This window comes from Enhydra lutris, unplaced genomic scaffold (assembly GCF_002288905.1).
Source record: "Enhydra lutris kenyoni isolate GAN:26980312 unplaced genomic scaffold, ASM228890v2 scaffoldscaffold45, whole genome shotgun sequence".
Lineage (NCBI taxonomy): Eukaryota > Metazoa > Chordata > Mammalia > Carnivora > Mustelidae > Enhydra > Enhydra lutris.
Genome location: NW_019154129.1, coordinates 8,823,611 through 8,848,508, shown reverse-complemented (window position 1 = coordinate 8,848,508; position 24,898 = coordinate 8,823,611). Strand labels below are relative to the sequence as shown.

At 53.7% G+C, this 24,898-nt stretch overlaps 1 protein-coding gene across 3 annotated transcripts; it reads left to right on the top strand.

Moving 5' to 3' along the window:
* Positions 1–931: 931 nt before the first annotated feature.
* LOC111156128 (methyltransferase like 22) lies at positions 932–18,294 on the top strand. Of its 3 annotated transcripts, XM_022516769.1 has the most exons (11): positions 932–1,002; positions 4,253–4,418; positions 5,850–6,206; positions 9,707–9,747; positions 9,837–9,981; positions 12,454–12,525; positions 13,868–13,921; positions 14,695–14,775; positions 14,971–15,073; positions 16,691–16,859; positions 18,192–18,294. In XM_022516769.1, the coding sequence occupies exons 2-11, from the start codon at positions 4,313–4,315 to the stop codon at positions 18,225–18,227; spliced, it is 1,164 nt and encodes a 387-aa protein (XP_022372477.1). In that variant the 5' UTR covers positions 932–1,002; positions 4,253–4,312; the 3' UTR covers positions 18,228–18,294. The 3 variants fall into 3 exon arrangements, with proteins under 3 accessions (XP_022372477.1, XP_022372479.1, XP_022372478.1); XM_022516771.1 differs by lacking the exon at positions 9,707–9,747 and having other exon boundaries at positions 5,850–6,118; XM_022516770.1 differs by lacking the exon at positions 18,192–18,294 and having other exon boundaries at positions 16,584–16,758.
* The last annotated feature ends 6,604 nt before the right edge of the window (positions 18,295–24,898 follow it).

Genomic DNA, 24,898 nt, shown 5'->3' with positions numbered 1-24,898 from the left:
CTGAAGCAGCCCAAGTGTCCACCGACTGACCAATGGATAATAGAAAACAGAATACTATTCACCCATCAAAAAGAATGAAGTTGCCATTTGCAATGACATGGAATGAGCTAAGGAGTACGATGCTGCGTGAAATAAATCAGTCACGGAAAGAGAAATATCATATGATCTCGCTCATACGTAGCATTTAAGAAACGAAACAAACGAGCAAAGGAAAGAGAGAAAGAGAGAGAGGGAAACCAAGAAACAGACTCTTAACTATAGAGAACAAATTGTTGGGGGGTTGGGCGGGGCTGGGGATTAAAGAGGACACTTATAACGGTGAAAAAAATACAAATAAATTCATAAAAATAAAAAGCTTCTCAAAAAAATTTATATATATATATATTTTATATATATATATATAAATATATATATATATATATATATAAAACTTCTAAGTTGAGCTGCTGATGCTAACTGCTTTACAAGCATTAATCTATGTCCCGTTTTGGACTGGGTAAGCCCAGCGTGGGTTGCAGATGCGAACCAGCAGCTTCCTCTCCCGCCATGCACTCAGACCCCAGTGACGGAGGCAGGTAAGCAGGTCTCACAACCGGAGTCACAGGTGCTCTGAACAAGGAGATCCCAGACACGGGTCTACATGAGCTGGAGAACGGGGACTCAAGGAAGTCTCCCGGAAGAGGTGACCACAAAGTAGGACTGCCGTTGGGCCATAACTTACGGAAGGACCCTCGTGGCCCCAACAAGGCAGGTCTGTGTCAGGCTCGTGAATGGCGAAAGAAACAAAGTGCGAGGAACGAATTCCCACAGCTTCTAGCCATGGAAGCGTATCGCGGACGCCTCCGCCAGGGCAGCTCCGGCGGGTGGGCGTGGCCACGGCGCGGAGACGGCGGGCGCGCGCGGAGGGGTGTGGCCGCGCCTGCGCAGGCCGCCTACTATGGCGGCCGCCTGAGCCGGACCCGTGTAGGATTCCGTCGGACTTCCTTCTGCAGCCCGTGACAGGTAAGCTCTCGGGAGAGACGGCGGGATGGGGAGATTGCAGGGAGCCTCCTGGCAGGGACCCTAACCTTGAAACAGGGCCCCCACCGACCTGAAGGCCGAGTCCCCACTGGGCTTCAGTGTCCCTTGCCGAGCAATGGTGGTGGGAGAAGGAGCCCTGCTGTCGGGTGGGTTTCTGTCCGGGGTCCAAGCAGCCCCCTCGGCTCCGGGTTAAGAAGGGAGGGCGATGCCGAACTGTGACTGCCTTTTGAGAGGCGTTCAGGGAGGCAAGACAAAAAGGAGTCCCGGGAGGGGAAGAGGTCCCTGGAGCCCCTGACTCCCAAGTCTGCGCGCCGCTGCAGCCGCCCTGGACCGCGGTCCCTCCAGCTTCCCAGTCTTCACGCCCTGCCCTGCATTGTCCCGCGCCTGGACACGTACTGTCATAGAACTTCACCCAAATCTCCATGGTTGAGTGAGTGAGTTGAGTGGCATCTGGCGGAGGGAAAGCCTGGGAGGTGGGGACGTATTTCAGTCCTCAGATCCCAGCAAACTGCTTTTGGGCGGACCCTAGGGGAGAAAGGCTGAGAGCGTCTGAGTCTGGCCCCCACGGCTTTAGAGAGCCAAGCTGCTGCAGGATGAACCTGCAGCCCCAGAGAGGTCCGAGGGGGGTCCCATCAGCAGTCTGGGTGTTCTTTTCCTCCTCTAGACGGCACTGAAGTGCATCCAGTTGTAGCATTCCCAGACAGAGACTCTGAGTCAGCTATTCCTGAGTAGAAAACTGTTGCCTTTTTCCATCTTCAGTAAACACTCTTCAATAATAATTATTATTGCTACAATGATCGGTATTCACTGTTGTTATTTGTTATCCACTTACTATGCCCTGAACCCTAAAACCGATCATTGTCTCATTTAATCCTCACACAGGCAGGGAGGTAGGTACAAGACACCTCTCTTCCCAGATAGCCTGATCCTGGGAGAAACCCTCTAAAGGGATTCCAATTCCTGGTACTCAGTTGTAGGCTACATTTCCAGGAAATCTGGGTAGTTTGAATTTTAAAACTGAAAATTCAACTAGAAATGAAGAATTTGAGTTTTGTTTTTGTCTATACATAAGAAAAAAGTTGGTGTGCAATTATAGTATTAGGCTCATCTGTGGGTTGTCGTTTTTCCAACAAAATTGCCCTATAGCAAGAAGCAGCATCCTTTGGTTCATGTTTGATGTTCATAGTGTCATCAGAGAGGATTTTTTTTTTTTTTCCCAAAACTATATGTAAGAAGTTCTCAATTTTCCCCCAGGACATCTTGCAGTCCTGGGAGAGCCACATCTAACTTTGAGACATTTAGTCCCCTTTTTGGATGCGGCCTAATTTTCCAGTCCTCGCTGGTTGAGGGCTTTTGCCTGAGTGAGGATGAAGCATTTCTCCTCTGTCACTCTCACCGGTGCCGTGAAATCCTACATCATTTTACTAGGTTCACAGCCTCACTTCACAACCCACTGGCTTTATGCTGGCTTCTAGCGTCAGGTGGGAAAGCCAGCCTGGAAACTAATTTAACAAGGGGCCAGCTTTTCACAAAAAAATTTTGTGTAGATACAACTTTGGCTTCCCCGTGGCAAGTCTTTAAATGTAGGAACTCCAGTGATGTGTGCTCAGACTATGAGGGCAGCCTGGGTTATGATGATCCCATTTTCCAGCTGAAGAACTAGACGCCCGAGAGGTTTCATGACAGGCCTAGGACATACAGCTAGTGCACACACCTACCCAGGTAGGAACAGCTCCTGTAGGAGGTCAGGGTTTATGGGCAGGTTTGGGCCGAATGTCTAAAACCAGCCCCAACACAAGGAATTAACAACTGCTGTGGGCCATGTCTCTGCTCAGTTCTTTACAACCCTGGAACCCTTCAAGGTGAGAATATAGCTGAAGGAACAGGCCCAGAGAGGTGAAGTGATTTCCCCCAAGTCACGTAGCCACAAAGTGGGAGCCTGGGGTTTACACCTGCCCCGCCCAGCATCCCAGCCCATGACTCTGCAAGTTGCTGCATTGAGTGAGGTCTTGTGCTTTCCCAAGTACCTACTTTGATGCTTTCTGATGAGGCAGAACATTTGGTTGGAGAGAGAGTCTTCCTGTTTTGACTCTTTTGCCTCAGGTGTGGTTTTCCACACTTGGGTTATTGCTGTGTTGCCCGCATAATTTTCCGCATCTGTACATCACCTGTATGGTGATTGCCTTGGTTGCTTTTCCTTTGATACTACTCCCCTCCCCTTTTAATTTCAAAAGAAAGTTTTCAAGCAGCAAATTTGGGCCATAGGAGTCAACTTCTAGAATTAAAAAAAAAAAAAACTAAAGGAGAAGTCCCTAAATGCAAAGTATAAATTGTGGTTGAATACTGTTTTAGGAAAAACCAGCAATAAAGGATATTTGCATGAGAAATGGAGAAAATTGGCTATGGATAGCGATGAGGTCTTAAATGGTGCAAGGGAATCGTAAATGGTCTTAGATCTGCTAATGGGTTTATGGTTATGTGACAGCATGTCTTAAGAGACACTGTACAGGGGCCACCTGGGTGGCTCAGTGGGTTAAAGCCTCTGCCTTCCGCTCAGGTCATGATCTCAGGGTCCTGGGATCGAGCCCCGCATCGGGCTCTCTGCTCAGCAGGGGGCCTGCTTCCTTCTCTCTCTCTCTCTGCCTGCCTCTCTATTTGTGATCTCTCTGACTCTGTCAAATAAATTAAAAAAAAAAAAAAAGAAGAGAGAGAGAGACACTGTAGAGGAATTTGAGATAAAACGTGATGTCTAGAATTTACTTTCAGTTCAGGGGAGCAAAAACCCAGGTAGACAGATTACTCGACCCCATATGAAAAGGCGTTCATCACTGGATCTAAGCAGTGGGTATATGGCTGTATATTATGCTATACCCTCAACTTTCTTGTCTGTTTGAATATTTTCACGATAAAAAAGTTGGAAAAAATTGAAAGGAAAGGAAAACTTTCCTTTATCAGTATAAATTAGTATAAATGGAAATTCAGATCGTTGGCCATAAATAAAAGATTCCTGTGAAAATGAACACACTGCAAACAAAATAACACAATTCTAGCTGGATTATTTTCCCTTGCAAAGGCCCTGAGACTTTCTCCTTTAGGAAAAATAAAAGAGAATTGAAAAAGGAGAGCATATTCTCCTGGGGTGATGCAAAACTGTGTACCACCAGGTTGAGGAGTGTTTACACTTGATCCCCTTTGGGACCAGCTGTCCTGAGGACTTGATCTTGCCTTCCAGGTGCTGCTGTCCCATGATTCATGTAGAGCCCGGCCATGGTAGCTGGCCCCCACCCCAGCCATGGACGAGGTCACCTTCAAAAGTGACACTGTGCTCTCAGATGTCCACCTCTACACCCCGAACCACAGGCACCTCATGGTGCGGCTGAATGGCATGGGACAGCCTGGTAAGGTCCAGGACACGTGCAGAGGGGTCCAGCACCCCGTGGATCTCATTTTGTTTTCTGCTTTCTCATATTCCTCTTTTTGGGTAAAAGACTAGGTAGATTGCATTGTTCAGCTGTTACCCTCACGCTACTTCCTAAGTACCCTTGTTGCATTGAGTGAAGTCCTGTGCTTTCCTGAGCACCTACGTTGTGCAAGATTGAGGGGTGGGTGGACAGGACTTGATGCTGGAAATGTAGAAGGGAATGAGCCAAACCCTGCCCTCAGGAAGCCCATGTTCCGTTCAGGAGACAGGGTTCAAGCTTCCATTGCCCCACCCCAGTTCAGCCCCCTTTGTCACTAGGCTGGGGGCCTCCAGCTCCTCCCACCGGGGCTCTCTGGCATTTCTCTGCACACCCTCTGCCTTTTCATCTCCACAGCAGCCAAAGGGATCTTTTGAAAATCCAGATCACATCAGCACCCTGATTTAGGCCCTCCAGTGGCTCCCCCTGGCTCTTAGAATAAAATCAGACTCTTCACCCCAGCCTGTGAGGCCCAGCCCAACACAGGCCTTGCCTGTGTGTTCACATTTAACCTTTCTCTGCTCCTTTCTAGCCATATACTGCACGCACTTCTCTCAGTGCCTTTGTCCTTGCTGCTGTTTAACCTAGAAGGTTCTTCCCTCCCAGCCCTGACTCCAAACGTCACCTCACACAGGTCCTCCCTGGCCACCCTCCCCAGCTTTGATCACCCTGTATTAGCTTGTTGTGGTGTGATTAATACTCCCCTTTCCCTTGGGTCCTAGTTTGGACCCTAAATTCAGGAGCCAGAGATCCAGAACAGATCAGTGGCTGGCCTGGGGTTAGGTATCCTGGGGAGATAGAGGACTGCAGCCCAGGACTGTCCTCTTGAACCCTTGCACCCCTACCTCCAGCCCACCTCTCTGGAACACACACTCTTACTGAAACTCGTCTCGGTGACGTTCTAGTCACCGGATGGGGAAGGCCGCTCGGTGTCCTTGTCCTGTTCTCTAGCCCTTAGGAGGTGGAACAGTGTAGTGCAAAGTGCAGAAGTTTAGGAGTTGGGCGAACTGGGTTTGGGTTTTGCCTCAGCTATGTGAAAAGCTGTGTGGCCTTGTTGGCTCCCTTAACTTCCCGAAGCCTCAGTTTCCACGTTTGTAAAGAGTAGCTGGCACCACTATCTTCACAGCAGCAGGGAGGGCTAAGATGATGGGGGCCGAGCACCTTCACTATAGATGCTCATCTGATGGTAGCTGCTGTCCGTGGCCCCAGCTTCTTGGCTGAGCCAAATGGGCCTTTTCTGTGGCCATTACTAGGCCTCCACCAGGAGGTCTCCACCAGACTTTGAAACTCTGTCCGGGTGGGAATCAAATTTTCTGCAAGGAGGAGACCGCTTGGAGATAATTCTCCTTTTGTGTTTGTCTTGCCTTCCAGTTTTCCTGTCCCAGTTCAAGCTTCTGTGGAACCGAGACTCTCAGGCAGACTCCGGGGCTGAGGGTGGCCATCATGGCATGGGTCCTGCAGAGCAGACACCGCCCTCTGGGCCAGGCAGCACCAGACCCCCTCTGGGCAGTGACTGCAGTAGTGATATCACCAGCCAGGAGGGGGTGGGAGCTCGGCTTGACGAGGATGGGGATTTGGACGTCGAGAGGAGACCGCGGGCAGCTTCGGACTCCGAGCCAGCAGAGCCTCCAAGAGACAAGGTACATCCCACGATTCTAGCACAGGAGGAAGATGATCCCCTGGCAGACGAAGCACGAGAGAGCAGCCCCCAGGATGTCATCAGAATAGGTGAGTCCAGGTCAGCTCGTCTGCCACCAGTGCGGCACTGTAGTGTGGATCAGGGCCCAGGGCGTTTGCTCATGGGCTCTGTGTGCAGGCCCAGACCAGGGTGTACTGGAACCAGACGAGTTACCAGAACCAGCGACACTGAAACTGAGCGCAGGTAGCGCCACTGCCAGCAGGGGGAGCTGTCTGGGACACACAGGTCCCTCTCCTGCTCTCCATTGTTCTCAGGATACAGTCCAGGCAACTGGGCCTCGCTCACAGGGCCCTGCCTGACATGACTCTGCTCAGTGCTCACCCCTCCATGCGCTTTCTCACCTGTGGGCCTCTGCTGTGTTCCACTTCCTTCCTGGAGGGCCTGCCCCCAGCCTCTTCTCCCTCCCTACCTGCCTACCTTCCTTTCTTTCTTCAGTCTTTTCTTCTTTCCTTTTCCTTCCTTCCTTCCTTCCTTCCTTGCCCATCATGGAGCCCAGTGTGGGGCTTGAACCCATGACCTTAGATCAGGACCTGAGCTGAGATCAAGAGTTGGATGCCTCACTGACTGAGCCAATCAGGTACTCCCTGCTCCCAGCCTCATGTTTCTTAACACGTTCCTAGTTGTACATATCCCAGCTTCACTGTTGCCTCCCCTGGGGAGCCCTGCTGCCACCACCTCCCACGCCAATGTTTTGATTCAACTCAGCATGCTGGAGCGTTGGGTCAGGGTAGAGTTGCTGGAAGACTCAGCAGCAGGGTGCCGTGGAAGATTCTGGAGCCAGAGCGTGGCAGGGAAAGAAGGAGGTAGTCCAGAATCGATCTGGAGGAGGCCTGCAGGCCAGTCAGAAAGACCGGGAGCTAGAATATGGCTGGGAAGGGGAGATGGGGATGTGGCAGAAGTGGGGCGGGAACGCAGAAGTAGCAGCAGCAAGTGTCTACCCCCAGGCATAGGAGCAGGGCAGAGGGGTGTGGTGACACCAGGATTTCAGATTCTGGAAGCGGGCACATTAGAAATGCCAGTAGTGGTGGGAAGCTGGGGCAGGAAGTGGGCCAGTGATGTTAAGCACCTGTCATGTTTAGACGTTTGACCTACCTCAGTTCATGTAAAGAAGCCTTTACAGCCCTCCTCTGGGACTCAGGAGGTATATACAGATAGCAAGCCACAAGCCCGACGCCACGCAGCTGGGGGACAGTGAAGAAGAGTCTGAATCCGTGTCCATCTCCACAGCCAGGACTCTTGCCTCCCTAGCACTGCTCATCTGGGGGGGAAGCACTCTGTGTTGAGTCTGATCGTTGTATCTGAGGCCCCCATAAGCCTGGACACTGGCATGGGTCGGGGACACGGGGTCACTTAGGGCACTCTGAAAAACACCAGCGCTCTCATCCATCCATAAGTCCATGCAACAAGTAGTTAGTGAGTGCCTGTTCGGAGCCAAGCAGGCTGTGTTCTAGTCCATTCCATTAAGGGTGATGTAGAATTCATACCAGAACGCTACTCCATGTTTTCCATGGATTACCTCTATTCCTCATAGCCTTTCCAGGGAGGAGCCTTCCCGTTTCACAGAGGTGGGAACAGAGACCAGAGAGGTTGAGGAACTTGCCCCAGGTCACACAGCCAGTTAGTGGCAGAGTGACAGTTTGCATCCAGGTCTGTCTGATTTCAGAGCCCATGTTCTTTTCGGGGTTTTTTTCTTGTTTGTTTATTTTTAATATTTTATTATTTACTTGACAGAGAAAGAGAGCACAAGCAGGTGGAATAGCAGGCAGAGGGAGAAGGAGAAGCAGACCCCACTGAGCAGGGAGCCCAATGTAGAACTTGATTCCAGGACCCTGAGATCATGACCTGAGCCAAAGGCAGACGCTTAACCAACTGAGCCACCCAGGCGCCCCACCACAGCCTGTGTTTTTATGTCATGTTGGGAAGTTCTGTCCCGGGGGGCAGGGGGGGGGCCTGGGGGGCCTGTGATGGCTCATTTAACTCTCAGCCTTCACTTAATTGGCCTTCCTGCGAGAGGAGTGGCAGACTCGGTTATTCCGTACAGAAGGTTCAGCCTCTGGTGTGTGGGTGTTTAACATCCTGGGAAAGTATCCTGCAGGCTGCAAACAAAAGTCCCACAGCAGAGGTCCCGTGTATGGTCAGGTTTCCGACTTGCCCATCTCGCAGACCTCATGGTAAGGCCCTTCCTTTCAGCATGCCGTCAGTCCTACCCACCCTGGAGGGAGCTGGGTGGCAAGGCGATTAAATGCTTGAGCTGCAGGGATAACCCCTGGGTGTTCCATCCCCAGCTGTATGCTTCCATCTGGGAGGGGACCAGGTCTTGGACTCTGGTGCCCTGCAGAGCTGGGCTTTGACCCACCTCAACCCTTCAGGAGCAAGGTGACCTTTGACAAGTGTCTTGCCCACCCAGAGACTGTGTTTGCACCTATAAACTGGGGCCCAGGATACTGCCCTTTGGTGATCGTTTAATAAGTAATGCCCAGTATGTGCCTGTACGGGGCCTCGTACAGAGCATATGTAAGTCTCCTGACCATCGTTTTCCTCTGACCTACAGACCAGGTCATTGTTTTCCAGTTATGGGCCCATCTGAGAAACCAATTAAAAAGTACCCAGAGGGGAGGGACAGCTAGCTGGCTCAGTCAGTTGAGTCCCTGACTCTTGATCTCAGCTCAGGTCTTGATCTCAGGGCCGTGATGTCAGATCCCGCATGGGGGGACCAAACACCAGGGGCATACGGGCTGCCCCCCTCACCTCGTAGGGCAGAGCCTTGTGGAGGCTGCTTCCGACCCTGTGGGTCTCTGCCCTGCCTCGGTCTCTCAGTCTCTTCTCCTGTTCCGTCGTAAGCATGTAGTCCGATGTGGGCAAGTCTGACGTGCACGTGGAGCCGCCCCGCACTGCGCATGTGTTGTGCGTGTTTTAACTCAACAGCCATCTTCTTCCTGCTTCAGAACACGCCAGCTAGTCCGTTACCAGCAAAGATGTTTGCCACGTTCTTTTTTCCCTTTGGTCTCCTATTTCTGTTCTCTCCCCCGTCCTCCATACCACCACCAGATTTTATCCTGATACATTTTGTGCTTGAGAATACACCTTCCCATAGTTCATCTGAAATAGGATATATACTCAAACTGACTTTGTTGACGTCTGTTGTGGTTCTAAGTGTAAGAAACACGCAGAATGCACCGTGACTGTTGTCAGCATAGACCGGCCCAGGCGACGTCAATACGCTGTGACTAGCGTGCAGTTACGGAGCACAGTAAAGTGAAGTCGGGGCTGGGGGTGGGTGGTGACCAGGCTGGTCCAGGACCTGCAGTGACCCTCATCTCTAGGCTGAGGGGTGGAGACACCCAGTTATGTGAGTGACGCTCACACAGCCCCTCCCGACTATCCCACGACCCGTGTCTCTGCCGCTCTGGAGAACGCTCAACTCTAGCACCCATCCGGCCGTGTTTGCGGAATACCATGCACCTCGTCTGTCTGTGTTCTGTCCGTCCCCATTTTCACGGCCCTTTCTCTTGGTTTCCATCCTGTCCAGAGCACACCATGGCCACCCCCCTGGAGGATGTTGGCAAGCAGGTGGGTAGGTCCTGTCCACTTCCGATGGCCCCAAAGGGTCTCCCTGGAGCCTCACGTCAGTTGTCATTCCTTGTCCGTCTCTCCCCCAGGTGTGGCGGGGTGCCCTGCTCCTGGCCGACTACATCCTGTTCCAACGGGACCTCTTCCAGGGACGCACCGTGCTGGAGCTCGGGGCGGGCACGGGGCTGGCCAGCATCATCGCAGCCACCGTGGCGCGTACCGTTTACTGTACAGGTAGGCCCGCCGCCGCAGGCTAAGGGGAAGGAGTCGCCTCACGGGGCCTGCTTGACTATCAGGAAGTGAGGCCGAACAGCCAGAGACGGAACTTCGGCTGCTGTTGACTTTTCCACACTTTTCCACTGGTTTTCTGCACCCTCTGTGTCTGGACATTTTGGTTGTTCCCATGTGTTTTGGTGTTTTTGTTTTTCTATTTGCAGTTTTCTCAGTTGCCCTGCGGTGAACCCCTCTGTTCACCATTGTCTGCTGATCCTGCGATTAGGTTCCTAGAAACAGGTCTGACCCTTTTTAAACTTTTTTTTTTTTTTAAGATTTTATTTATTTATTTGACAGAGAGACAGCGAGAGAGGGAACACAAGCAGGGAGAGTGGGAGAGGGAGAAGCAGGCCTCCCACTGAGCAAGGAGCCCGACGCGGGGCTCGATCCCAGGACCCTAGGACCATGACCCGAGTCGAAGGCAGATGCCCAATGACTGAGCCACCCAGGCGCCCCTTTTTTAAGCTTTTGATGCATGTTGCCAAGTGATTTCTTTCTCAGTTTTTGTTTGAAGTAGAGTTAGACTCACATGGAAGCTGCTGAAATGTGACAGAAAGTGCCGTAGAATCCCCCCCTCCCCACCGCCACAGCAGTGATGGCATGTCACGTACCCGCAGTTCAGTGGTGACACCCGGAATTTTCCAAGAGTGCGGTGCTCTCAACTACACCCACTCTAGCCCACACGCTTTTTCTGAAAGCGTGTACCAGTTCATAAGAGGGTAGGATCTCATCAGGGGAGTGTCACTGCACTTTGAATCCTCAGTGTCTGCAGAAAGGGGACATCTGCTGCTCTGCTTTGCATCTTGTTGATCCCTAGTTCCTGTCCCCACAGCACCCATTTTGTTGCTTCTGAGACAGGAAAGGGAAATTAGGGATCCCCCTGATGCTGGCACACTTTCCAGATACTTTGCGTTGGCCACTGGCTGGGCGTGTGCAGGGCATCCCCCGGTTCCGCTCTGTGCCAGGGCGCCTATGAATTGTCAGCGAGCCCTTCCCAGAGGCGAGCCATCATGCACCACCCAAGAGCTTTGCCTGTGCCTGGTGCCCAACAGCAGCATATACTCAAGTTGTCTTATCCTTAAGAGGGGGTTTCCTGGCACAAAGAAGGGGGCTTGCATCTGCACGGCACCTTCTAGTTGGCAAAGCCTTTCATGGGCTTCAGCGCCTGCCTGTGACTTCACAGTGACCCTGGGCAGGAGCCAGGGACCCTGTCACCATCCTTCATCCAGATGGGCAGACTAAGAGTAAGGTCAAGCGCTGGCCCCAGGTCATACACACGGCCACTGTCACATGGCAGGTGTGGGGGTGGGGGGGTGCACCCAGGGTTCAGACTGGTTTTCATGGAGCGGAGTTCTGTGCCCTCCCTCGGGCCGGCAAAGGGATAATTGGGGGGCAGCCCCAGGGCTCTGGTCTCCCACTGCCACTCAGCCAAAGCTGCTCTCTCTTACCTGTTTTATATGTTAGAATCCCACAGAAGATCTATTTGAACAAAAGCTCCCATAAAGCCTTACAAGCTGCTAAACTGGTTGTGTGCTGTCCGGCACACACCATCAATGTTCTGTCTACCCAGTGGCCCCGGGAAAGGGATAGGTGTGTCCCAGGCTCTGCATGTTCCCTGGAATGGAGAGTCTTCAGTGAGTGATGGGACGGGGTCGGGGCATCCACAGCCACAGTGAGCTGGGCAGATGTCACTCACACAGCTTTCTTTGCCTTTTTTTTTTTTTTTTTTTTAGATTTTATTTATTTATTTGACAGAGATCACAAGCAGGCAGAGAGGCAGGCAGAGAGACAGGAGGAAGCAGGCTCCCTGCTGAGCAGAGAGCCCGATGCGGGACTCGATCCCAGGACTCCGAGATCATGACCTGAGCCGAAGGCAGCGGCTTAACCCGCTGAGCCACCCAGGCGCCCCCTTTCTTTGCCTTTTAAGCGTACACTCTCCTAAGTGAAAATCAAGTTTTGGTAAAATACCCACAGCCCTGCACCCCATGCCCCTTCAAGGATGCATAGTACTAAGGATTGGTTCTGCACAAAGAAAGGGAAGCCCCACCACATCAGAGCACCAGGCAGCTCAGGAGAAATGGATGTCCACAACAGCATGCCCAAGAGCACACCCCCAGCATGTAGCAACCTGCCCTGTGTCTCAGTGAATCACATGCGAAAACCCACGCCTATTTCTTTCATACACACTCAAACAGGAGCACTCACCCCTTCCCTCTGGACTGCACAGTCCATCCCCACCAGCCCCATCATCTCTTACTAAAGGGGTAGATGGTTACAAGGGGCCTTAAAGTGAACGTAGTTCATGTTGGCAGTAAACACACAGGAGAAACTTGACTTTTCCATTTTGCACCTCTCTGCAGTCAGGCTGTCGACCCTGGAGATGAGGGTGCGGTGGTGGCTGGGGTTTCACGGCGTACCCTTCTGTCCTTCCAGATGTTGGTGCAGATCTCTTGGCCATGTGCCAGCGGAACGTTGCCCTCAACAGCCACCTGACTGCTGCCGGAGGTGAGGCCCAGCGGCTCTTCCCCGTGGGAGGGAGGGCTTTCTGTTCGGCGGGTGGGACAGACGCCCTGTACCGTGACCCTGGGAGCCGGGTGTGCAGACCCCGGTGAGCACAGTCCTTTGGCTTCACGGAGCTCCGCATCCGACGATTCTGTGCTCCTCCCACGCCCACTGCCGCGTCCCGCTTTAGCTCTCCCCCTCCTGGACGTCACATCGGTCCCCACCTGATCTCCCGGCTTCTTGTCTGACCCACCCAGGCTGTCCTCCACGTAGCATCTAGAGTGACCTTTCAAAACGCAAGCCAGACGCTTCACTCCACACTGGGGTGACGTCCAGGCTTGCCCTCTGGCTCCCAAACCTCCTGGTCTGAACCCTGCCTCCTTTTCCTGCCTTGCCCCCGATGGCCTCACTGTCCACACCCCGTCCCGCCCTGTCCAGCTAGCCGAGCGCTCAGTTCACGTGCTCTTCCCTCTGCCCGGACCATCCTCCCACCCTCGCTGCCTGATTGCTGGATGTCTGCAGCACCCGCAGACATGAGCTGACGTGATAGATGCCGCAGCCCCTCCTCCCCGGACTTCCTGTGCACACCTTCTCCGAGCAGCCTGGGGGGCACTTACCCACTCAGATCAGGTCACTTCAGCCCTTGGGCTTCAGACCCTTCCGAGGTCTCCTGTTGCTGTCTGAGTGGACACTGAGCCTTTCTGCCTGCCCCAGATCCTGCGGCAGTCTGGCCTGTCTGAGGGTCCCGCCCCCTCCTGTCAGTTCCTCATCATACTCAGATCCCCAGACCTCCAGACGAGGTCACAGTTCCCTACCAGAGCCTCACTTCACCTCAAAGCTTTGCATTTTGACATCTGTGTGACTAGTTGAGAGGTATCTGCCACCTCACTCGGCCACACGCTCCACAGGGCAGGGGCCTGTCTATGTGATCCCCCATCACATCACTGAATGCCCAGTCAACAAGAACTGGGAGGGAGGAGCAGACATGACTCACGTTCTCTTTGAAGCCTCCCCTGACACCCCAGGCTGCAACCAGAGCTCCTGTCTCCTCCTGTCCCCCTGGCACATATCCAAGCTGTGCTCTGACCGCATGGCCTGGTTGGTGCGCACTGGCTAGCCAGCCTCTCCTGTGCTGCTGGTCCCCGAGGACAGGGACACAGCTTCTAAATCTTTATATTCCCTGTGTCCAATGCCAGACCAGAGACCTAGCACTCAAAAATTGTGCAGGGAAGGAGGAACGTGGAGAGGATGTTGGTGGAGGAATGGACGGATTTGGGCATAGAACAGGAAGGGTTAGCCTTTTCTCTGTTTTGAGTTGGACATTCTGCTTGGTTTGCTTTTGCAGGCGGTGTAGTTAAGGTCAAAGAACTGGACTGGCTCAAAGACGACCTGTGCACAGGTGCGCCTCTCCCTGTCCCACGTCCTGCCAGACTCAGGGCCCTTTGTCCCACCTCTGGGATGTCAGCCCCGTGGCCTGGGCTGAGCAGAGGGTCCTGGCTGTCGCCACGGTCCCTTGGCTCACGGCTACTCTGCTCTATCAGCCAGTGAATGATGGTTGCTGGCAGCTCCCACCTGCTCTGTCACTCAGACTGGCGGTGTCCCTGTACAGTAGGCACAGTAATCCCCGAGTTCCAGGTGAGGACGGATGCTCTGGGTTCAGCGCCTGCCCAGGGCTGGGAGGCCGCCTCCCAACACAGTGCTCTGTCCTCTGTCCGTGGTGGGGAGTCGGCCATGTGGCTTCAGAGCCAACTGGGTAGGAGAGTTTTCTACATTTATTATAGAGGCTGTTTTAAACCTGCATGCTTGGTTGCTCTTTGTATGAAAACTTCTGTCACCTGCCAAACATTTAGCACCTTAGGTGACCGACCTCCCCAGCAGTCCTTGAGGGCAGCGTCCCTATGCCCATTCTGGTGCAGAGCTGAAACCTAGAGAGGTGAAACCCCTTTCTCAGGGTCACCCAGCAAGTTTGCGAGGGCAGCAGTACCTGTCCCTCGATGGCAGAGGCAGACCCCTGGCAGCCACATGGACAGCCGTGGCCCTGAAGCCGGGGCACTAGAATTCAGACCTGCCTGGCGGTGCCCTCCTTCCAAGCTACCCCCAGCTCTGTTTCCTCTCCCGCCACTTCTTTCAGCCTCAGAGCTGAACGTGTGCAACGTGGCTTTCCTTTCACAGACCCAGAGGTCCCCTTCAGCTGGTCGCAGGAGGACGTCTCCGACCTGTACAGCCACACCACCATCCTGCTCGCGGCCGAAGGTAAGCTGTCCCACTCATGGTGACCAGGCCCCTCGGGGACCTCTCCCAGGTGCCTGCCACACCCATCTGCGGCTTTCAGCCTGTGAGCTGCGGCCACTGCACGTTCATAGTGACCAGGTGCAGTGTGCGGGGTCCTCCGAGGGACAGATCTCCCTGATGGTTGCATTTTCCCGTTGCCCGTTTCCTTCCCCGCAGTGTTTTACGATGATGACCTCACAGACGCTCTGTTTAGAACGCTGTCCCGCCTCGTTCACAGACTGGAAAACGCCTGCACAGCCATTCTGTCTGTGGAGAAGAGGTGAGCTCTGTGCCCCCGAGAACCAGACCCCCTTCCGAGCGCACTTATTAGGGTCGTCCTGTCACTTGCTCACTGAGCACCTGCTGGGTACCAGCACGTGCCACCCCTTACCCATGTGGCCTCCTGTCATCTGCCTGCCCCCACCTCACCGGAGGGGAGAGGAAGGCTGGGGAGGGTAGCAGGGAACCCGTCATGGCTGACCTGTGAGCAGACGAAGCCATAAACACGCCCATGCTCCGGAGCCAGCACAGCGGCCACCCCTCTGTCGAGGGCCTCTCTTTGTGAATGTCCCCTCTGACACCTCAGGGCCCCAGGAATGCCTGTCTTCTCCCAATCCAGATGGAGCCCCTCCAGGACGTTTGTCACTTGAACATCCTGAGGCATTAGGGCTCCCACTGAGGGCATGTCTGTTTTGTGGTGGACACAGTACTGGACACTTGACACTGTTTTCTCCAATTCCTGTGCTGGGGCACAGCTCTTCTAAAAGCAATTGAAATAAAACCGGGGTCCCTGGCTGCCTCAGTCAGTAGAGCATGTGATTCCTGATCGCGGGGTCATAAGTTCGGCCCCACATTGGGTGTAGAGATTACTTAAAAATAAAATCTTAAAGGAAAAAAAGCCATGAAGCCGACCCTACTTAACGACCCAGCAGCGTAGCATCTAGAAATCTGCCCTGGGGAAGGGATCACGGCTGTGTCGCCTGGGCATATCCATCACAGCGCTGTTCACACGGATAATATCAAGGAGCTTCTTCAGGGCACACAGGAGCAGTGACAGCACGTGGACCTTGCCTGGATCCTTATTTTATAGACACAGGGAAACCTCGAGAGCCCTGCCCTGACTAGATACTGAAATAGTAAAGAATTATCCTCACATTTGTTTCAGGTGAAACAAAGAAACAGGATCCTTTATCTTATCGAGATACACATGGCTGTTTACAGAGGAGACGCTGTGATGGCTGGCGTTAGCTTTTTAATAATCCATCTGGGTGTGCGGGGAGGCAGAGACCACAGCAGCCATGAGGTGGAAGCTGGGATGGTTGATCACACTGTAAGAAATTTCTCGTAGTTAAAGATCTTGGAAAGAAAAGGGGAAAAAGCAAAGAATTTGAGTGTCAGGTTAAATCGTATTGCAGGTTAGGGTGTAGAGGTGGCTGCGCGGCCCCACTGGGAGGGCTCTGGAGGACGTGCTCTGAAGTCGCCCCTCTGATGGCTGCCCGCCCACCGCCTCCCAGCAGCCTTCTCTCCCTACTGCTCTCAGGCCCTGCCCTTCGTACACTCACTGCAGAAATGGTCTCGGGCACCCAGCGTGCGGTCTGTGCCGGAGGAAGCGTGGGAGGCCGGCTGGCGGTGGCCTGCGTCTGCCTCCTGCCCTGCTTTTGTAGCTCAGGGCAGGGCCTGTCTTTTCGCGTGGTGGTATCATGGCACCTGACTTTGCCTCTCTGAGCCTCAGTTGCCACGTCTTTAAGAGGGAAGCAATGACCGTGTCTACCTCTCGGGCTCTCTTGCAGATTCAGGAAGGAAGCGCACCATAGGCGCTCAGTGAAAATCCACCGGTGGGAAGTGAGGTCAGGGAGCCCAGGAAGGTGAGGCATGTGTGTCGGCTGCTTGTTTGCAGGCTGAACTTCACGCTCAGACGCCTGGATGTCGCGTGCGAGGCCTACGACCACTTCCGCTCCTGGCTACAGCGGCTGGAGAGGCTCGCGGATGGCCGGCTGCGCTTCGCAGTGGAGCCGGTGGAGGCCTCCTTCCCGCAGCTCCTGGTCTACGAGCGCATCCAGCAACTGGTAGGCGCGGCCCCCACCGTGTGTGGGCCCTTGTTGCTGTGCACAACACTGCTGACCCCGGGGTCCTCCAGACATGGGCCCTGCGCCCGGGTGCTGTCAGGGCAGAGGAGCGCGAGCAGGCGAGGCTGTGATGGGGGCTCCCCATTCTTAGGGGGGTCACTGCATCTGCTGGTGGGTGTGAGGGCCAACCGTCGCCTTGGACTTGAGAACATGTTCTTTCCCTGCGGGCAGTTCAGGCTCCAGAGGAAGCAGGGCGGAGTACAAGAGGTGGTTGATGGCACAGGAAGGCAGCGGGAGGGCACTTGGTGGGGTGCTCGATGCAGGAACCCCAGGAGGCCACATCTTCCCTGGAAATATGCTGGCCTCTCAGACTAGGCAGGCCTAGCTGATGACCCATGGCCCTTCCAGCCGGACACACTGGGTCCATCAAACTAGGCCTCAAAGAGTCATTGTCCTAGTCACGGTACACAGGCCAGGTACCATGCCGAGCTCCTTCCTCGGAGGATACCGGGACAGGGCAAGTCACGCCACCAGACAGCGGCAGAGCTGGGGCTTAACCCTACAGCCACGTCACTTCCTGTTACTTTTTTTAAACCCAGGTCAGGGGGAAATCAGAGAAACAAAATTACCCTTGAAAATCCCAAGAGCTACAAGTCCAAAGGTCTGAAATGAATGACTTGTTCTCTTTGCCTCGTGGCTGTGCCTTTTCTCTGGGTCTGTGGAGACCAGTCCTAGTTCTGAGGAGGAGAGGGGAGTGGGCTCTCCCTCGAAGGCTCCCCGTCCCGCTCCCCGAGCAAGCCCAGCTCTGGACTGTGGTTGCGGTGTGTGAGAAGCAGCTCTCTGTTCGCTTCTGCGCCGCCTCCCCACCCGTCTCCCTGTAGATGGCACCCAGTCTGCTTCGGCCCGGGGAGGACTCAGTTTCCACTAAGAAATTGGACTTTCTCCACCGGCCCGTGTCAGGAGAAGCACCACACGGCCAGGAAAATCAGCTTCTTAAGAAATTCAGCAGTCGGGACACAGCACTTAAGATCTCCCCGAATGGAGAAATGGCGACTTGCTGCCATTCTTCTGGTCCATTTTGATCGTGTGACGTCCTCATGTGTCTTGGATGAATGCCAGGACTTAGCCATCCAGCTTCTCTTCCATAGTGGGGCAGAAAGAGCAGCCCAGAGCCGCCAACCATCAGAAGCAGCTCCTCGCTCCCGCGCCAGTGCGCGTGCTGCCCGTGGTTCGCGTGCCGTGGGACTCTTGTCCTTTGCTGATTACTCCCTCTCTGACACCGTGAAGGCTCCTTTGTGAACCTCGGGAATCTGCTTTCTCTGTTTGCTGCAGGAGCTCTGGAAGATCTTTGTGGAACCGGTAACGTGACCTGTTGCATCCACGAGCGCGGCTTCTCAACTGGTCTCAGGATACGTTTCTAATAAAATCGAAAGCTCACCAAGTAATGTGTTTGAGATCGTATCATTTTTAAAAAGTGAGAGATGTACTTTATATGGCCAGGACTTTCTTGCTCTGCCTGTTTTCCGTGCTGCCGGCGTGCCGCATATGCGCCAGGATGTCTCGAGAGCTGTGGCCGGGTGGGGCAGGTGTTCTCAGCTTGCCTGCCCCTGAGTCAGGTGCTTCAGGTTCCCTGGCAGGCAGGAGACCCGGGGCTGGGCCACTAACATTTAGTGCTCCGCGGTGTTACCTGCTTACAGATGTGTATAATGTGGTCACCACAACCGCGATCAGAACACTACCAAAATGAGGCAGGGAAGCCTCATTGCTTTCCAAGCCTGTCCATGCCCCATCCCCATCCCTCTGGCGAGGGCCCATTCAGAGGAAGTAACAGGAGATGGCAAAGAGGCCTTCATTTTCAGTTTTAAATTCTTTATAACCAAAATCAGGTGAGCTTAGAACAGGCACGAGCACGCTCTTCCTGGTCCCGTGTGTCTGACCCAGGTCCCAGAGCCCATGCTTTTTCCACTCCTCCCCTTGAGCTCCTTTTTCTGTTTGCTTCACATGTCCATATTTCTGTCTGATCATTTGTCTTTTTCTCTGCGCCCCCCATCTCAACCCCTCCCTGTTGCTTTATGCCCTTTTCCCACCATTTCTCCCTCCTCTTCCTTTCCAGATCAGCTCCCACCCTCCTGCTTCCTTGGTCCTCCTGCGGATCTGCCCCCACCACAGTCCGTATACCCTCCTTGCGTCCCTTCCTCTCAGCTCCATCTGGACACCAGATTAACTCACTTCATCTTCCCCACGCCTGGGACTTCAGCTTGGTTACACGCATTTAACAGTTGCGAAAACTATGGCTCTAAAAGGAAAAAAATCTCCATGGGTCAGGGCTTTGTCTCTCTTAAACATCAGTGCATTCCTGGCATAAGGTCTGTCCCAAAGTAGGTAGTCAACACATAGTATTGAACTCCGGGGGCATTTGGCAATGTTCGGAAAGTTTTGGGTTGCCACAACTTGGGGAGAGGGTGCTGCAGGCCAGGGGTGCTGCTTAAACATCCTGTAATGCCCAGGACAGCCCCCAGTGGCAGGAGGGCCGGCGTTGAGAAATCTGGATCAGGAAGGAACAGTAGCTTCGTTAGGAAAGAAAAACGTAGCAGCTGAACATGCAGAGGAGATGACCCAAGAGAAGTCTCACCCTCCCCTCTGGGAGTGGGAAGAAGATCCACACACACTATCTCTGAATCCTCCCAAGACCCTAGAGAGGAGAGATCGCTGTTTTACGTGGGAGAAATGTGAAGTTGAGAGCGGTTGTGGCGCCCACCGCCCTCACATAGACACCACGTGGCAGTCGGGCTCGGAGCCCGTGCTCCCCCACCCCTTTCCGAGTTTCCCGGCCCACCAGCAGCAGCAGCCCTGGCCCAGACCTGACTCAGAACCTGCTCTTGGACAAGACCCTGGTGATTTGTGCCCAGCGATGGGTTCGAGAAGCGCAGCCTCTGAGCTCTGCGCATTTCCCGAGGTTCCTACACAAAACCATCCCTGATAGGCTTGCCATCCTTGAAAAGAGTTGCAGATCACAATGGGACATATTAATAACAAGTCCTCGAAACAGAGCCCCACGAGACACAGCCCCCAGCTGGCGATGTGTCAGCACTAACTGACATTTTCCTGGCACTCCTGGGGACAAGCCCATAAATGTAACTGGCACCAGGCAACAGAGTTGTCACGCCTTTCACCTGGCGCATTAGGGGGAGTGATTTCATGTCTAAAGCACTTGGCCTGAAAGCTTCCTCTAAGTGGTGCCTAGAATTAATCTGGATCTACTATAATTCAAAGCATCATCCGATTTTCACTTCTCGGAGTGAAAAGAGCAAATGAGAAAAGTCATATGGAACAGACCTGCCTTACATCCAGGCTCCCCGTTACACACGAGAGTTGCCTTGGGGACCAGAAAGTCCCTCCGAGGAAGAGGCAAGCCATCCTCCACACCACCGACCCCAAATCCAGCAAGACATCCTGTGGGCTGCCGGCAGTGGGAGACGTGATTCCTAGGGAAGCAACCTCACAGACCAAGTTCTTCACAGAGGGAAGACCATAACGCCTGCCCATTTGCAGTGAGACCCTTATATGCAGGATGGCCTGGACTTGGGGAGCCATAAATTGACAGGCAGACCTTGGCCTTACATGACTCTGATGTGGAACGTCCGTAGGAGACCCAGCTTGCCACCTCTGTGTCAAGGTGACCTGCACACATCTTGGCCCTCAGGCACAGCAACCACATGTGTCCCCCATGGGTATCGGGGCAAAAAGGCTGTGTGCATGGTCCTCCCAGGGGGATGACAGCTCTGTGCATGCTGTGTTTCCTGTCCTGCGTGCTCCTAGAAAGCTAAGGGAATGGACTTTTCATTTGGTTACGTTGCAGTCTACTGCGTCTTGTGGGAAATAGTCCGTTGGAACTCACCCCCATCCCTCGGCCAGTGCACCTGCCCTGCAGAGAGCAGCACCACAGACATTGGAAGGAGCTAGAGAGTCAACCCTGGACACTAGCTCAAACCAGCGAGACCTTCCAGATGGTGCTGTTTCTCACATGGCAACTCCATGCAGCGTCCAAAGCAGATGTCAGCAAGGATTCGCTTACCCGACATGGGTTAGTGATTCAGCCCAGCAATACTGGGCCGCCAACTGGTGGCTTTTTAGTCCGTGAACTACTAAGTGATGTTACAGCCTGTCTACCAAGAGACTGATATCAATCTGATAGTTTTGTGCATCTCAGCCCTCTGTTGGAACCACCACGGGCTGTGCTACTGTAGAAGTTAGTGGGCGTGAGTAGTGAAAAGTGCCCTGGAACCTTGGGGACAGCCCCGATCTCTGTCCCCACACAGGCCCGCATTCTTGTCAGCCCAGTCTGGCATTCAGTCTTGTGATTTCCTAGATGGGGGGAATAGAAAGGCTGGAAGTGTGGGGGCAGATACAGGAAGAAGAGGGGCTCTGGGTGACATCCAGCTTTCTGACTCGGGCGACTCTGTCTTCGGAAGTCTGTGAAGGCCCACCGCCACCCCCTCCACCAAGGGAAGATTGAGTGGAAGGACACTTCGAGCAGATGCATGAGACCTTTGAAAATATTTATTCTTCAGCATGTAAATAGAATGGAAAATCTTCCTGCTGTGAACAGCCACGTCTGAGTGAATTCGGAGACTTGCTTCTCAGGCAGGATCGGTCACGAATGTCAAGGATCTACTGCAGACAGCTGCCATGAGAGGTCTTTGCTTAAAACCCAAATCCCTTTGCAGAGCCCACTAGGCCTTCAAGGTCTGGCCTCTGCCTACCTTTCCAGTCCCATCCCGTCCGCCATACTGAATTCCTTCCTCCCAGAATGCACCATGTTCTTAGCACCCCCACCACTCTCTGAGACGCCTCTCACCCAGCCCCTCTTGTTATTTTCTTCATCCAGAAAGCCTTCCCCAGATGTCCACAGCCCCTGAGCCTTCTATGATATGACCCATTTAAAACTTAGTGTGATGGTTGTGTTTCCCCGCGTGCCTCCGTCACGGATGGGGAGCTCCATGGGGACAGGACTGGTGTCATTCAAACCCAAGCCTGACGCATCCCGTCATTCCACAAATATTTGTCCGCCACTCTCCGTGTGCTGGATGTTGACTGGGTGTCTGGGAAGAAGCAGAGAGCAACACATCTCACACCAGTGCCTTCGTGGCATCCAACAGGCAAAAAACATAAATATATAGGGTGCGTCAGGTTGCGTAAAGAACAATGACCCAGAAACCAAAAGTAAGGCCGAACGGTGACTGCACCGTGCAGCATTTGCTGAAAGGTGTTTATGTACCGGACTGCTCGGGGTGCAAGCATTTTGCAGTTTTGTGAAACTGAAACCACATAATGACTTACTTTTCTGTCTAGTAGGAAAATCACCCCAAGGGGAGCAGCAGTTTTGCCCCATGGGACCTTAACCAAATTTGTATCTAACATGGCGATTTCATCTTGTCATTTCGTCTACGTGCTGTAAACATCCTTGTTTCTCGTGTTCTCTTTTGAACCAGCTTTGTTGTCCTGCTTTGTCCCTCATTTGTGAATTACAGAAGACCGATGCGTGCTATCAATTTTTTTTTAAAGATCTTTTTTTTATTTATTTATTTGACAGAGATCACAAGTAGGCAGAGAGGCAGGCAGAGAGGGAGGAAGGGAAGCAGGCTCCCCACCGAGCAGAGAGCCCAATGCGGGGCTCGATCCCAGGACCCTGGGATCATGACCCGAGCCAAAGGCAGAGGCTTTAACCCACTGAGCCACCCAGGCGCCCCGCACGCTATCAGTTTTAAAAGAACTACATTTTGGTGGTTTAAGCTTTATAACCTCGACGGGTTTGATGAGGGCTATGAAGAAAAGCATAGGGATCTGGGGGCTAGATGAGCATCCATGAGGGGCAGGGGAGGGGGCCGAGAGGGGAGGCAGAAAACAGATGAGTGGAAGAATGAACTCAACAGCCCAGAGTTTTCAAGGCTCCTTACTGGGGGCCAGCAGCTGGTGAAGACAGGTGTGGAGCTTGTTCTTGGCTTCACATAGCCCAAGCAGCCTGGAGGTCATTTCTTCCTCCCCCAGGTTGCAAGGCTTAAGGGGTGGGCCTCATCGGGAACTTCGCCTCGGGGCTGGCTCAATGGAGGACCCTCGCCACGAGATGGCGCCCTAGCCTCGTGAATTGACCGCGGGACCTGCGTGTCCCCACCGCGCCCCCTCCCTACTCCCACCAAGGAACCCAAGGCAATCAATCATCAGTCCCCTTAGCTACTGGCATCTGCCCCAAAGCGTGGGTCCCCAGTGACTCTCGGGGAACCGTAACTAACCTGCTATATATTATACAGGCTCTGATTGCTGCCCAGTAAGCTGAGGCTTTAAAAGCATCTATAGCCTGTCCAGGGCCACAGGACTAGGAAGGAACGAGGTTGGGATCTGCGCCCAGGCCCCTCTGACTCTGTAGCCAGTGGTCTTTGTATTGTCTCCTGCCCGAGTAGGGATTGTTTGTCTGAAGGCAAGCAGAAGGGGTGTGGATTGGAGACTGTGCTGCACCTTTGTCCTGGGATGGATTGAAGGGTTAGGCGTCCAAGGGCTAAGAACTTGATTCTGCCCCAGCCTTTACGAAGCCACAGATACCGGAGCCAGGCAGGAGCCCTTCTTTGCGGTAGGGGTGTGTGGGATCAGGAAAGGCCACGCTCAGAGATGGACTCCAGGGGCAGGTGGTAGTGTTTCTCGCTTCAGAGCTCACTGAGCAGAGAGTCTGGAGCTGACAATGTGGATGCTGAGGCCACAGATAGAATGAACCAAGCCTTGTCCCCACATCCCCTTTCACTGGGGGCTCCCAAGAGGCAGTGAATCTCAGTGGTTAGAGCATGGCACCTGGCATCTGATCTGGGCTCAGACTGGCCCCAACACTCACTCCTGGGAGCCTCAGCATCCATATCTTTAAAATGGGCACAACAGCACGCTCACGCTCAAGGTCGTACTTGTGTGCACGTGAGGCATCTGGCACAGAAGCTGGGGAGGGGGGTGTGCGATGCAGGACACGGAGGCCATCACCGTCATCTTCACTATTATTAATTATTCGCCATTGCATTGCTATTAATTGCATGTCGGTGGGGGGGTTGGGAAGCTCCCCAAGCAGGCGTCTTGCTCAGCAGTTAATGACGGCAAAACAATCTCACTTGCCTAACCACTGTGCCTGTATTACTTGACTGACAGCATGGGTTATTTTGAAGAGAAAAAAAAAATCAGTCAAGCTCTTGAGTATGCCATCCCTGAAAGGTTTCCACGACAACACACACCTCGATGTTCTAGGCAGCGGGTGGCCCCTTGGGGAAGAGTCAGAACTAAACTCCAGAGGTGGGGACGGGGTCCTCCCACTCCCAATCTTCTGGCTGTTCGTGCAGCCCTGGGCAGGACTCTTTGCGGGGTCTCTCTCTTAAACCTCTCCACAGCCCCCCAATGATTCTTACCTCCACTTCACAGATGAAGACGCAGAGACTCAGAGAAGCTGACATGGGTTAACACCCACTAGGTGATGTGGGCTTTCTGGGTTTCACTTGTCAGAAACCCTAGAGTGGGTTTCTCAACCTCAGCACTGTTGACATTTTGGGCCCAATGGCCTTTGTCGTGGGGCTGTCTTGTGCACTGTGGTGTTCAGCAGCATCCCTGGCCTCTGCCCACTCGAAGCCGGGAGCATCTCCCTCCTCCCAGGTGTGACAACCAGTCAGAGGAGGTGCTCAGGAAGTCAGGCTGAAACCCAGTTGTCAGAGCTCCTCATTGGGCTAACCCTGGCCTATGAGCAAGGAAAGCAAGAGTCAGGGAAGAGGAGGGGTCCCCAAGGGGTCCCACAGCCTGCGAGCAGCAGCCTGGGTGGAGGTGGCCAGGCCATTTCCAGTGCAGCCTCTAAGCCCTGCAGAACCCAGTGGCCTCTGTTTGCTCCCGCAGGAGAGCGAAGCTGAGCTGTGAGCTCAGCTTTCCATGCTGTATCACCGATTTGAGGACGGGCCAAGGAGTCTAGAGTATGGGCATCCCCGCTCAGGGCCAGCACAGCAGGTGTCAGGCCTCAATGACAC